General features: G+C 47.1%; 1 protein-coding gene across 5 annotated transcripts in view; it reads left to right on the plus strand.

Annotated features, from left to right (window-relative positions):
- The window catches only part of LOC119435294 (MICAL-like protein 1), a 60967-nt gene that overhangs the window by 39023 nt on the left and 8033 nt on the right, over positions 1-13911 (plus strand). For 4 of the 5 annotated variants that reach the window (XM_049659781.1, XM_049659777.1, XM_049659779.1 and 1 more), the window contains 4 exons: positions 2772-2960; positions 3760-5181; positions 9502-9667; positions 12995-13097. In XM_049659781.1, coding sequence (XP_049515738.1) covers positions 2832-2960; positions 3760-5181; positions 9502-9667; positions 12995-13097 — 1820 coding nt within the window. In that variant the 5' untranslated portion in view covers positions 2772-2831. The remainder of the gene's footprint in view (positions 1-2771; positions 2961-3759; positions 5182-9501; positions 9668-12994; positions 13098-13911) is intronic. The other variant, XM_049659780.1, reaches the window with a different exon arrangement.

Genomic DNA, 13911 nt, shown 5'->3' on the forward strand with positions numbered 1-13911 from the left:
TTGCATGGAGCTTTTTCTCAATCTGAGCACACGTCTGTGACAGGCAAGCGCGCTGATGACTGTGCAACTGAAGCTGCACGCATAACACGAGAGGATAGCTCATGCGTCAGAAAACCATCAATCATCGCTCTTTCTGACAAAGAGTTGATTCTTTCGGAAAGCGCGAGCATGCGTGCGGTATGATGGGGATCATGCGACTTGCTTTTTTTTACCTTTTTTTTTTTCTTGTTTGATCTTGCACGTAACCGTTCTAAATACACTACATCAGTCGGCAGGCAACGCTTGTCCTCGTTGTCGGCGTTCCGAGTCCTGCGTGTTTTGCATTTGCGTTGTACCGCCGCGGTATAGTCGCTATATGGCGTTGCGCTGCTGAGGTTGCGGGTTTGATTGTGGCCGTGGCGGCCGCGTTTCGATGAGGCCGAGATGGAGAAACACTCGTGTACTTAGATATAGGTGCGCGTTAATGAACCCACGTGGTCAAAGTTAATCCGGAGTCTCCTACTACGGCGTGGCCCAGGATCATAGCTTGCTTCTTGCGCGTAAAAACGCGCGCGCACGCACGCACGCGCGCACACACGTATATATATATATATATATATATATATATATATATATATATATATATAATCAACTGCAATAGACAGGAAAGAGAATCTTCGCAGAGACCATAAGTGCTCCAATTCGTCGCCGGCTATTTGTTATTGGTAGGCTGTCAGCATTAGATTAGTAGCGTGTTTCACTTCAGTGTAGATGTGTGTTTGACTTCAGTGTAGAATGGCACGCCAACACAAGTACCACCGCTTTGCTATATGTAAAAAGTTTCGCTGTAGTAAAAGTTTCGCTGTAGCGTCCTGTAAAAACGTGCAGTTTTCATGATTTCTAAGATTTGACTCGCAACCACATTTTTTTACAATGTTCTGCCTAATGACTGGCCACTGAGCCCTTAAGCGAGTACGCACGCTCGGTTTGATTCCCTTCAAGACACACCAATCAGCACTGTTCAGCGCACTCCCTCAGAATTCGATCCCCCCCCTTGTTTTTCATTTTATCGAATCGCCATGGCAAGCATTCTGGATCACTTTGGTTTATAGCGTGCCTTCCCGTTGCAATTTTTGTTAATTTTTTTTTCGGAAATTGCCCACTCGACAGCGGCTCGTCGGTGTTAAACACGCGTGCTGCGCGTGCTGAGCGGTGCCATGGCTGGAAGATCGCGTTTCCTTCTCGTGTCGCGACCTACATCAGTCACGTTCGCGGGGGCTTCTGCGCGGAAGCCCACGCGCTGTTTGTCACGATTTAGTTTCCGTTTTTGTTGTTCACGGTCGCAGAGTGCTCTTATCAGTTCGAGATAGTCGTGCAGGAAGAAGGCCCCAAAGTGCTACGCGGCAATTGAGCATCTTGCTGGTATACAGTTATCAAATGAACAGTAGGCATGGGGGAAAAAAGGCGTTAGACAAGCGAATCAACAGAACATGGATGTGGATATATTCGTACGGCACATTACTAAATTATGCGATCCTATGTAGGCCAGATTGCAGAGCATGTGAATCAAGTACCATGCATCAAGGGGGGAGGGGGGGGGGATATGTAAGCAGACAACAGTTCCAGAAGTAGCTTTAAAGAAATTTACGGGCGGAATATGAAGGTGAAGCTGGCGAAAATGTATGGTCAAAGCATATCGTTAGAGTATTACCAGAAAACGTGTCTTTAAGTGATGTGTTTGACAGGACGAGTAGCAAGACGCTTTTCTATCCTCTGCAATGACGTCATGCTGTTCGTCTTGCTAATGGTCGAATGATCTTCGGAACATGATTCCGACAAAATGTGCCTAACGGACAGACTGTAGTCGCCCAGCATTGAGTCGGTGACTAAAGTCGGCCTTCGCTGTGCGTCTCACCGACGATCAAACTGTCGAAAAGTGCTCGCTTTTGGTTGCAGCCTTTGCGTTATCCCCAGTGCATGCTTTGAGTGTTCTGGGCGGGTATACTTCTGGAGGCAAATGTGCAACGGTGCCCGTTTGGGGCTGTCACAATGCTGGATCCACTTAAAGCTGCCAGACGCTAGAGATGAATGAATTATATCCATTTCCAACTCTTGTTGCTAGCCGGAGCTTCAAGAAAGAGGCTTTCAGCCGGCGTAGCGTACAACTTTCGACTGCATTTGTAGCCGCGATGTGCAAGTGTCCCTTCATTACTAAATTTGTGGGATGAAAGCGGGCGAAGCTCGTAGACTTGTAACAGTGTGTGAGCTTTTTTATCTCGGTCGTTTTACCGGTGTTCTTTCCAGCACATTGTAACTAAGGTCTTCCATAGGAATTCAAGCTAAATTCCTGCTAGAATATTTAGATGGGTGAAATTTACGCTATCACGGTGTGATAATTGTGCGAAAGCACAAATGCAAGCACATGTTGCTGAAAGCGTGGACGAATTGTGGCCCCCGCAAAATATGCGTAGTGTGTGCCAACTTTTGCGAGCACAAGCGCTATTTCTGACCTCCATTTTGTCACACTTGATGTGTGTTTCCCTGACGCTCTTCAAATTCGACTTCTTACTCAGTTTTCTCCTCGCTGATCGATTTTTTTTTTTTTTTTTTGCGCAGATTCGTATGCGACCGCGTTGACAGCCTCTCTCTGCACTTTGTTTAATTAGCTGCCGATCGTGACGCAGCTCTCAGAGTAAAGTCGCGGGTCCTTTTGTTTACAAACACACGAAAATGGCTGCCAATTAGAAACCTGAATGAGGGACGTCCAGTGCTACAGCGTGCGTTGCTCGCAGGTCACCACCGGCGACTCGTGCCATACGTGCCGCAACCGGGTGTTCCTGCTGGAGCGACTCATGGTGGACGGCCGGCTGTACCACAGGTCGTGCTTCCGCTGCAGTCGCTGCGACGCCGTGCTCAGCCCGGGCGCCTACAACGAGTGCGACAACGCGCCCGGCACGTACGAGTGCACTGTCTGTCCAAAGGTATATACAAGCGTTCATGGCTGTATACTGACTGTTACATGTATAAGTAGAAGCGCCGAGTACATACACGCCACTTGCTGCTAAACCGCCCGCTCGCTCGTGCTCAAATTTCGCATGGAGGTACACCCGGCCACAAAATATTACGGACCATGATACCTGAGAAAAAGCTGAATATCTCCGCAGTCTCACAACGCAGCCTGGTATTTGCATTTCGGGCCTAGACTAGAATATGCTAACTACATTGTCGTATACAGTTTTACTGTATGTGCTGCTGCGGGCTGCTCGGGAATTGAACGTTTTCTGAGATCCCGTGGCCCGCAAACATTTGTGGCCGGGTGTACGTATTATTATGCAGGAAGTTTAGTTTAATACAGTGTTTTTAAGCATTGGCTTACCAGTCTTGTCCGAAATAAATCCGGAGTGAGTGTCATCTGCGGCACCGCCACACATTTTTTTTTTATTCTGCTGCAACCGTTCCGGCCGTGGCACCATCGGTCACTGCTATGTCAAGAACACGATGTTCACCTTAGCCGCGACAGATGGAGCCTCTGTTCCGTTGTAGCGAAATCGACACGTTTTGAATGCATGGCGTCGCCACATGCAGACGACACCTGCTTTGCATTTATTGGGGACAGAATAACTGGTAAGTAAAGCCTGAATACGTGGTATCAAAAAGAACTTCACTGCGAAATGCGCTTATATATGCGAAATTTGAGCTGAAATATCAACCAGCGTGGCTTTGCTGGCAACACCCACACCATAGTGCGATAACTTAAAACCTCCCTTCTGAACATTGCAGGATGAAGGGCCCGAATTCACGCTTGCACAGAGCGACGAGACGGCACCACCGAAGTCCCCTTCGAAAGGGTCGCCGGCAACGGTGGCGACCAAGCCGGAGATACCGGAAAAGAAGCTCGAGCTGACCGAGAGTGTTCGCGTGGCTCGCAAGCTCTTCCAGAACGCCATGGTCGCCGCCGACGCGTCGCCGGACTCGAAGACGGCGGCAGCCAATTCGTTGGACAGAAATGGCGAGGGCTCCGAGAGCCCCGTGGCCAAGTGGAAGTCGATGCAGAAGCCGGAGCTGCCGGAGTTTCTCAGGCGTCGCGACGAGCCACCGAAAACGTCGACGGTGCGCGAGAACATCAAGCGGTTCTCGCAGGCCGACGAGAACAAGCCCGCCGCTTGGGTCAGTCCGAGGAGCGGTCCGAGGAGCGTTCCGGCCGAGGAGCGGTCCAGTCCGGACAGACGCCTCACGGATTCCACGCCTCCCGATAGTTTGTCGACGCGCCTGTCTCGAGGCCAGAGTGCTTCGCCGCGCAAAACTACCACGTTGGACTTGCCAGTCATCAAGTACGACGTCCCCGTGGCAGTCGACGTGATTCCGAGACCAGCCCCGCGAACTAGAACGTTAAAATTGGAGCATGGTGTGGTAAGCTTGCCGTCAGCTTCCGTGAGTTCGAGTTGTGGATCGGACGATCAACCCGACGCACCGTCGGAAACTCCACCACCTCTCCCATCTCAACCACCGCCATCTCTGACTTGCGACGATGAGTCCCCGGAAGAAACGTTGCACGAATCAAAATTACCTCAAGACGCTCCGAGTTTAGAAACGAAGCGCGCGCCCTGCGACGAAGGTCTCGCTCCAAGCGGCGAAGAGAGTCTCGGTCACAAGTCCGAGGAAAACAGCGTGCCCGAGCCAACAGAGACACCCAGCGGAAACGACAAACTACTAGACGTGGCGGTAAACGAGAGCGCAGTAGCACCGCAGCTGCCTACCGTGGAGCTCCCGGAATCGGCGTATCCCACAGACCTCAACCCGTTCGGTGAGGACGACGAGGAGGTGGAGGAAGAGGAGGAGTACCCGGAGTCCCTAAACCCGTTCGGGGACGAAGACGACGACAGTGCGCCGAAGGCGAGCCTGAGCCCGTACGACGATTCCTTGAACCCGTTCTCCGAAGGGGACGACGCGTCCCTCTCGAGCACGGCGTCACCTCGGAGGCCCTCCCCGAGAGCGAGGAAGAAGCAGGCTGCCCCGCCTCCTCCAATCATGAAGAGTGACGTGGTCAACGCCAAGGACAACGCTAAGGATGGCGCTAAGGACAAGCAAGAAAAGGACCAAGTGAACAAGTCGATACAGGACACGCCCTCCAAGAGCACGTTCGCGTACTGGAAGCGAAAGAAGCGGCCTGCGCCGTCTGTGCCTGTTCCCGTTCGCAGAGAGGTTGGTGAAGTGCGTTCTCTAGCGATACTTTGGTGCTGTTATGGACACTATCAATTTCCGCCCTTCTTTTATTTTCTTTTTCTTTAAACATTTTGAACCATTTAGAAAGGCCGCGGAGCACCCCTATGAGCAATCAGAATTGGCAAAAATGGAGAAATCGACAATGTGGCAGAGTTTGACAGTGACCATGAACAGCATCCACGGAGAACCAAACAATTAAGAGGCCGGGGCCATTATGTGCCCGAACTCCTGCAAATTTCGGGAGGAAGTAAAAACAGTTCATGGTCTGTACATGCCTGGAGAACAAACCCCACTAAAGGTCTAGCAGGGTTTAAACAAAAAAAAAAAAAAAGAAAATAAAGCTGACCCGGTTGATTATTAAAACTAATGACCTTATCATAGAAGCCCTTTTAGTGGTGTAGCCAGGAATTTTTTTCGAGAGGGGGGGTCGCGCTTGATCGGGGAGGGATAGGCGGGTGTTGTCGCACGTCGTTTTATGCCGGTTATACCTGGTTCCCAGAATTTTTTTTTTTTTGGTGGGGGGGTGGCCACTGTGTTCAGTATGCCTTCCCCCGTGGCTACGCCCCTGCTGTTTAATCAACCTGTTTTCGCAATTTTCCAAGTTATGCGTCACTGACGCAATCATAGGCGTCAGGCAGAGAGGCAGCGATCGCCTAATTCATGGTATACATCTGTTATAGGAGTACTCGCAAGACATTTTCGACTTTTTCATTTTTGAGGTAAATATAGGTCCCGGACCTCTAAACTCTAGGAAAAAAAAATACGGGAAAACATCAGAGCGCCCTGAATAATTTACCTAATACCTTTTCTCCGAACCAGTTTCGATTTCCTGTAAGTACATGTGTCGTGACGTCGTGACGCGAAACTTGGAACGCCCTAAAGTTGACCCAGTTGGTAAGGATTCATGTTAGAAAAAAGTCGCAGTTTTGCCCGAAAGGCGAAGCATCAATTGCGATAGCAAATTAGTGGACAGCTGTACGAAGTAACGATAGTAGTTTTATCGGACGTATACACTTGTAAACATAGGCATACTAACTAAATGAACAAGCATGGTGTCACGCGCGCACAAGCAAACATGAACGCATATCACTCGATTACCGCGGAAACTCGCTCGTCTTTCCTTTCCTCTCGCCTTTCACTGTTGTCTTTTATTTCGAGTTCAGCGCTACTAAGTATCATGTTCACTAAACACCAACTCGCCCAAGGAGAAGTTATTTTGGAGTTATTTCGCTGTCAGAACGCTGGAGTGACTAAGCGCGGCGGCAGCAGCAAGCGAATTTGCCTTCGTGCCGCCGCTCGCACCAACGCGAACTAAACCGCGAAAACAAGCTCACGGCGGATTCTGCCACTGTCACACAGATGGCTTTCAAAATACAGCGGCCGGGCGCACGCGCGCGGCGTAAAACGTGCCCCCCCCCCCCCCTCGAAGTAGATGCGCCCCTCCCCCTTCCCTGAGAGATTGTGGTTGTGAAGAGGAAGCAGCGCTATCTTCTGCAGCCCTTTCGAGAGCACCACTCAGCGCCTTGGGGAAGGGGGCTGGGGATGCAAAGAAGAAAGAAGAGAGAGAAGGTCGAGGCGATTACCCAGCCCTTTCCTCCGGAGCGTTGCGCGAGACTGGAAGACGGCGCGCTTCCTTCCCGCTTCGCACGTTCGCGCGCGCGAGATTGGGCCGGGGTCGCCGGCGGCTCACCCACGAGCGCTTTCGCTCGCGCATGCAGCATACGGAGCGCGGCGCCGATTTTATCGCCCTTGGACTTTATAGGAACCCCGCGACAACGGCCACGGCAAAAATGCTCCTGGAGTGTTCATATAATTGCTATCGCAATACAATTTTAGGCATGCAGACGCGCACACGAGAAGAGGGAAACACGGACCCTGTTCTTGTGTCCGTGTCTGCACGCCTAACTTTTTTTCAGATTTTTTTTTTTCTAGCACGACGCGAAAGGTGGCCGCGTGTAAAAGCGTGCGGTACTGGGATTAAACGCGCTAGGGGGGGGGGGGGGGGGATATGCGAGCGCATCTCCTCCTCCTTCTTTTGTAGCCCCGGCCGCAACACTACTTTTGCTAGTAGGTACAGCGTTTGACCGCTGGCGCCCCGCTGCGCCGCCTTGGCTGCGCATGGCTTTCCCCACCGCTGAGCGCGTACAATGACCGCGCTCTCTCGTGGAAGTAATCTCCGGCGGGGGCAAAGATAGAGCGAGTCGAGTTGAGAGGGTTGGTGGCTACATGTGTACCGACTTCCTGCGCGCCTAGTACTAGAGGTCGAGTTAGGGAGACGTGTTGAAGCGAGAGGCAGTGGAAGCGTTCACTCCCCACTGTTTAGAAATAGTTTTAACGCAGCAGATGTTACTAAGCGATCCCCACTGTTTGCTCTTTTCATCACACCAACATTGTGAAAGCGAGTGTTTGTGCATTCATCGAGTAAGATGTGTTCATGTTTGCCTATGTGCACATAACACCATACTTCTTAATTTAATTAGTAAGCGAATGCTTGCTGCAATTTATATGGCCAGTAAATCTATGAACCTTACTTCGTGTAGTTGTCCAATTCTTTGCTATGCTATCGCGGGCGAAACTGCAACTTTCTTCTTCGTCAGAACAGACAGACAGAGAACTTTTATTTAGGTCCTGAGGAGTGCTACTGCTCAAGGCGGTAGAGCAGCGGGCTGCTCCCACGTCGGGACGGACAGGCGGAGCCTCACTGCCGCGTCGCGGGCCCTCTGGACAGCCCTGAGTTGATGTGGAAGGTCTGAGCTCCTGAACATGGAGCTCCATTCCTCTTCGGTTGTGCATTGAGGACCCTGTAATGAGGGGCACTGCCAGAGCATGCGATCTAACGTACAAAGAAAAAAAAATACCTGTCCAAAACTCTCTACAAATATTTGATGTCCTTCTCTCTGATGTCCCCTATTTGCCGGGTTTTTACACAGACTGTTTCAGTGTTCTATTGACACTTAAGCATATAGCCTTAATGCTGTTTTTTTTTTTTTCAATTTCAACATAGCTTTTGGGGGTGTTTCATACACTGAGGCACACACATAAAATTGCAGCAGATAAGTTATGTGGACATTTGTATGAAATTATTTTCAGGCTTTCGCTTTCATACCTGATCATTTTTTGTTACTGACTTCCAGAAAACGCTCCATATCTTGTTGTCCTTAAGAGAAAATTGCAGATAGCAGGACAATAATATAGTGCCTTAATTGTTCGCTGATAAGAGAACAATGGCTACCAAGTATTTTGATGTAAGTCTTGTGACAATCTAGAAAATGCTGAATATTTGACAAATTTTTTGTCCCTCCTGGTTTGGCACTATTTGAGAAAATTCTAATGGCCGTCAAATGTACAAAGAATATTTTTCTTCGCTTAAAATATTTTGGGGAAAAGATTTTCCTGTCATACCAATTATCTTGTATTTAACCCTGTAATTCCCAATGTATCATATGATCTGCTGCATTTAGTGCCTCAAAGCATGTTAAACCATTTAAGCATGGTAAACTGAATGGGAAGCCCATAGCTACACTTTTGATATGCCATAATAAAGTTCCATCCATGGGTAGCTGAAGAAATGAATTACTAATTAAATAATTGCTACATGAATTAAGATATATCTCAAATAACATTTAAGTGTTATTTTTGCGCTCTCCATGGCCAAAAGTTGTGAAAAACTTGTTCCACTTGTTCCAATTTTTTTTTCTCATCCAAAACTGTGTGTGGGCATTACCGGGTTAAAAAAAATAAAGCTGAAGATGGTCGAGCACACCGTTACAGTTGACGTGAAATGACCTGCTCGACGTGTCATTGTATTACAACAACGGCCATGCTTTGCGTGCACCTCACTGTTGACCATTTGGACTCGCGTCTTTTTGTTGGAGATTTTGGGTGCATAGATACTGGTTGGCCATGCCCAACGCGCCATAAAATTCATGCTTAACTTTCTATGTGAGATGGGCTTAGATGCTCATCTTTAGAACATGTGGGGTGTGAAGACTGCGCGAAATATGTGTGCACGAGAACGCTTGGTGTGGAACACAGGAGAAGTCAAGGGGTAGGCACACCAGGAATGCAAACCCCCCCCACCCTCCGGAATTTCTGTGTACCAGAATGCTGGCTATTTGACATTGTGTGTACTTTAGCATAGTCACCTGCCGTCTGTGCCTTTCTCTTTCCCTGTATATCCCCTTACCCTTGTGAGGAGTAGCAGGTTATAGAGACAGGCTCTCCAGGCCCACCCCTCCCCCTTTCTCTTCATTAAAATCTCCTCCTCCTCCTCCTCTTCTTGGGCATGTCTGGTCACAGATCAAGCGGATCCCGCTGAAGGAGATTCAAGCGGAAATGGAGGAAATTGCAGCCAAGCAGGAGGAACTGGAGAGGCAAGGTCGTGAGATTGAGATGCAAATTCGAGACCGCAACGGCAAGTACCTGAGAGATGGACATGTTCCCACCACTGCTGCTGCTGCTTCAGGTTTGCGGGCTCCACCTTCTCCACGCTTTTTCTTTCTCTCACTGGCACTGGTGATAACAAGCTGTTCTTGGCAACTGGTGAGTTTTACTAAAATTGCTGGCTTAGTTTTCAGATGTTGCCAGAAATGAGAGGAACAGAACAATTCGCAGAATAGCTGACTTCCCATCTGATGTTTATTTCACGTTCGTGAAACATACGCACATCTACTATCTATCTATCTCACAGTTGTATATATGTTTTCAAACTAAATAATAACAAGTATGTCCATCGCAGTACTGACACCATATTTCAAAAAAAATTATAAAATAACTTAACCAGGATGGCTGTTAATGGGGAAAAACTTGAGACGGCCTGGCAACAGTGGCCACGGTTATAACACAATAAAGCACACGCAACGCATAGAAAGTTTATAAGCACATTTGCTCATCCTGAGCAGTGCCTGCGCTAAGGTGCCTCGCAGACTCGGGAGAGCAAAACAAACGCACTACTGCTCTCTGAAAAACCACTTTACTTTCTGAGCAATAGGAGAGCGCGCAATGCACGGCTCCTGTCAGGCATCCTGCTGGAGATGCCAGAATGTGTTTGTGCACATGAAGAAGGGGTAGCCGGCACTCGGTCGGCATGGCTTTGGTTACACGGCGTTGGCCAGGCGGCTTGCCGGAGATGCAAAACCATGGTGGGAGTACTTACATGAGAGTCCTTGCAGTAGAGGGGAGACCACGGGAGAGTCCACGTGAAGAAAGGGTGGACGGTGCTGGCTTCGGTTACAATATAGTAGATGTAAAATTACAGTTGAAACTCGTTATAATGAAGTTGCATCCGACATAAAACTACGTTCACTATATCCGATATTCATTATAAGCATATGTTTGTTACTTGTTGATATCAGCCAGAAACATTTCAGATTTACTTCGTTATAACCCTTAATTGAATATATCTGTGATCTTTATATTACGGTTGAACTGTTGTGGTAATAGAAAGAACAAAGACTAAATTACACATAAGAACAATTGAAAATCCGGTGTCACGACGTGGGCTGAAATTTATGCTCTGTGTCACCATTTGTCTTCAAAGAAGAAAGGGGGCATTTTTTATACAAAATTTAGTTTCTGTTTTCTACTTTTTCATTACATATACATCTATGATGTGTCAGTACTGTCACAGATCTGTGTCTATTTCATGCATATGAAGTAAACATTAGTTGGAAGTTAGTGCTTCTGTTAATAATCAGTCTTCGTTTATGGAATAATTAGCTGGCCTGTAGCAGCACAGTGCCACTGTGTTTGCTTCTTAGCTTAAGAGAAAAAATCGAAGGTGAGCTGTGCTGTTAAAGCCCACATTGTCGATCTCTTGAATGGGCAGATGAAGAAGAATTGCAAAGATGTCAATATAAGTTGGGGCTCTTGTGCTGCCTGCAGAGATCAGTGCCACTAACATCTCTCAGCACGTTGGTGTTGGAACCAGCAGTTGCCAGTTCTCATTTTGCTCTGTGCAATAACACTCTGCTGCAGATCTAAATGGCAGGGCAGTAACTGCACTGCCTTCCATTTTCTCTGAGGTTTTTCTCTCTGCATTCACTCAAAAAGGGCATTTCTAGCACTGGCTTTTGGTGCGGGCATAGCTTGGAACATTGTTACTTGCAGGTATTTTTTAAAGTGCACATTATTTTGCCCTCATTTGTATGTGATCAGAGATAAATAGTAAATATTTCCAAGCAGCCTATAGGGCGCAGCATCATTTACTAACAGTCGTAGTTTTGTTTTTACTAAAGAAACACTCATATGCACACACACAGTCACAGACACCCAAGAAAGGCCTCTCCACACACAAGTGCACAGAGTACTTATCTGTGGAGGAGCCTTTCTTGGGTGGTTGTGTGTTTTTGTGCTCCTAGCTTTTACGAAGATGAGTTGCTAACTAGCCTAGCTAGAATTTATTTAACATTTTATTGTTCATGTGAGATTTTTATTTCCTGCCAGCTGACAAAGATCATTGCTCACCATGCGAAAAAGACACTTTTTTTTTTTTGTCTAATTAGGATGTGTGCTCTTTCAATCATTGGAAGTGTCGTGTAAAATTTGCAAGTTACCTGCCGCTTGTAAAGTGGTTCACGATACGGCACTGTTTGTGCTATGGTGTATAGCCACACTTGCAGCTGTGGTAGGCTTTGTTCTGCAGGCGTGCTTCTACAATCACTTATTGAAAGACTTGCCAGTTTGTCGCATGCAACTACAACCATGCAAAAGCGAAATGCCCAATGCAACAATTTTTTGTGCGTGCTGTGTACTACGTGGCGTGCTTGTTTTTGCAGGTGGTCCTTTTGTCTTCACACTGGTTCACCTTGACACACAAGCCGCTGAGCACATTTGGGGCTGACAAGTGATCCACGACTTTTTTCCTTTGCAGATGAAAGATTTGCGGACTTTCGTCCTGCAAAGAGAAATTTCCTCCCAGTGCTCTTTCTGTTTAAGATGGTCCTGTAGGACCTCAGTACCAATAAACATTTGAGCTAAAGTAGGTTAAGGTAAATTGAAAATGCCCTGCAACCTTATAGCGTAGCATCTTTTCTGGAAAACACTTGAAACTATATTGCTACAAGTTATGGCCATAGCTAGAAAGTTTTCTTCAACCCTATACTGGAGAGATTTATATCATGGTGAGCTATACTGGGCTTTATATCAAGCTGTGCTTAAAAAGAGAAAGGAAACATAGGGAGGGTAACCAGATGTGGGATTGATTTGCTACCCTACACAGAAGGAAGGAAAAAATAAGGGAGAGGGAAAGAGGGAGGGAGACACTAACAGTGTCTACAGTTCGGGTGGTCCATCACGTCTACAATCTGGCACTGAGGCCAATCGATTTCAGAAATTGCAGCAGTGCCTGCACTGATTTGAGAACCTGCAACACGTGAGGACCATACAGATGTGCTCCACGATTTTTTCACGGAAGAATATTTGGGGTGAGCTATGGAAAGCTAGTCAGCCTCTTGTTGAAGTAAAATGAATGGAGGCTCCCACAAAGGTCCTTGTAAATGATCATACCTAAAATGGTTGCAATTTGTTCATTGATGGAGACAGGGTACGGTGTCGTGGATTTGCAGGTAAACATGTAAACAGTGGGGACGCTTGAACTTTGTGTGCGGAGATGGGAATAGGTTAGGATGGCTGCTCGCTGGAGCCGTGCACACACCGTGCTTGTGCGAAGTGCACTGGCAGTGATGTGCAAGAATTCCCACATCTTTTCACTCGTACTATTGTGTGCGCTGCTCCATGATGTATTATGGCGCAACAGCATAAGGAATATCCTTCTGTTTTCTGCCTAATGCAGATACCGAGCCAACAGTTGAAGAGGAGGAGATGATTATGCATCTTTTTGAGCTCGTCAATGAAAAGAACAACCTGTTCAGGCGGCAGGCAGAACTCATGTACATGTAAGTTCTGAAGTTTTGACAACTTTTTTTTTTTCTAGCATTATTACCAAACAACAGCTTGTGCTTGTGGCATTACTTATTACGCTGCCTCTTTAAATTTCGTTAAAATATTTTTTAAATGCATTAAGGCAGAAAGCTTGTGCACACATGCATAACCATTGTGAATTGCTAAACATATAACATAATCTTTAGTTGAAAATTATCATTTTGGGAAGTCACAAGGCCAAATATTTGAAGCTAGAAGGATGAAGTTCAAGCAGATCCACGTACTGCTTATTATTCCTGTGCTAGTTGGACCGCCCAACTTGGAGCTCCCATAGACATTATCACCAGAGTTCTCTCTTCTAATTTTTGTAGAAAACATTATGGTATGAATCAAATGCCATGTAGAATGTTTTGCACGGCATCCTGCGTCAGCTAGAATGTTGTGCGATAGTTTATTAACTGTGAGATTGCCTTTGCCACAAGCCTATGCTGATTCTGAGTCAGTGTTCTTATCACCATAATGTTTGGAGGACAGTAGCAATTAGGCATTGGTAGTGCAGTGAGGCATTTTTCGGGTGGGAGTTCCATTGAAGTAACGGAACAGGAGGAGCGTCTATGCAGTTTGACGTACATGCAGTGAGCAGTGAGACACGCCACATTGTGCTTGCTTTGCAGATGACTAAAACACGGTGTTGCAAGCATTAGAATATTGTGCATGACAGGAGAAAAGGGTGATTTCTTTGCCTGTACAGCAAGATATTTTTCTTGGTGAATAATAAACATTGAACAATTGTCAGAAGGAATGTCAGTGAATGAGCAGTCTCTGCAC

This window comes from Dermacentor silvarum, unplaced genomic scaffold (assembly GCF_013339745.2).
Source record: "Dermacentor silvarum isolate Dsil-2018 unplaced genomic scaffold, BIME_Dsil_1.4 Seq6, whole genome shotgun sequence".
NCBI classification, from domain to species: Eukaryota; Metazoa; Arthropoda; class Arachnida; order Ixodida; family Ixodidae; genus Dermacentor; species Dermacentor silvarum.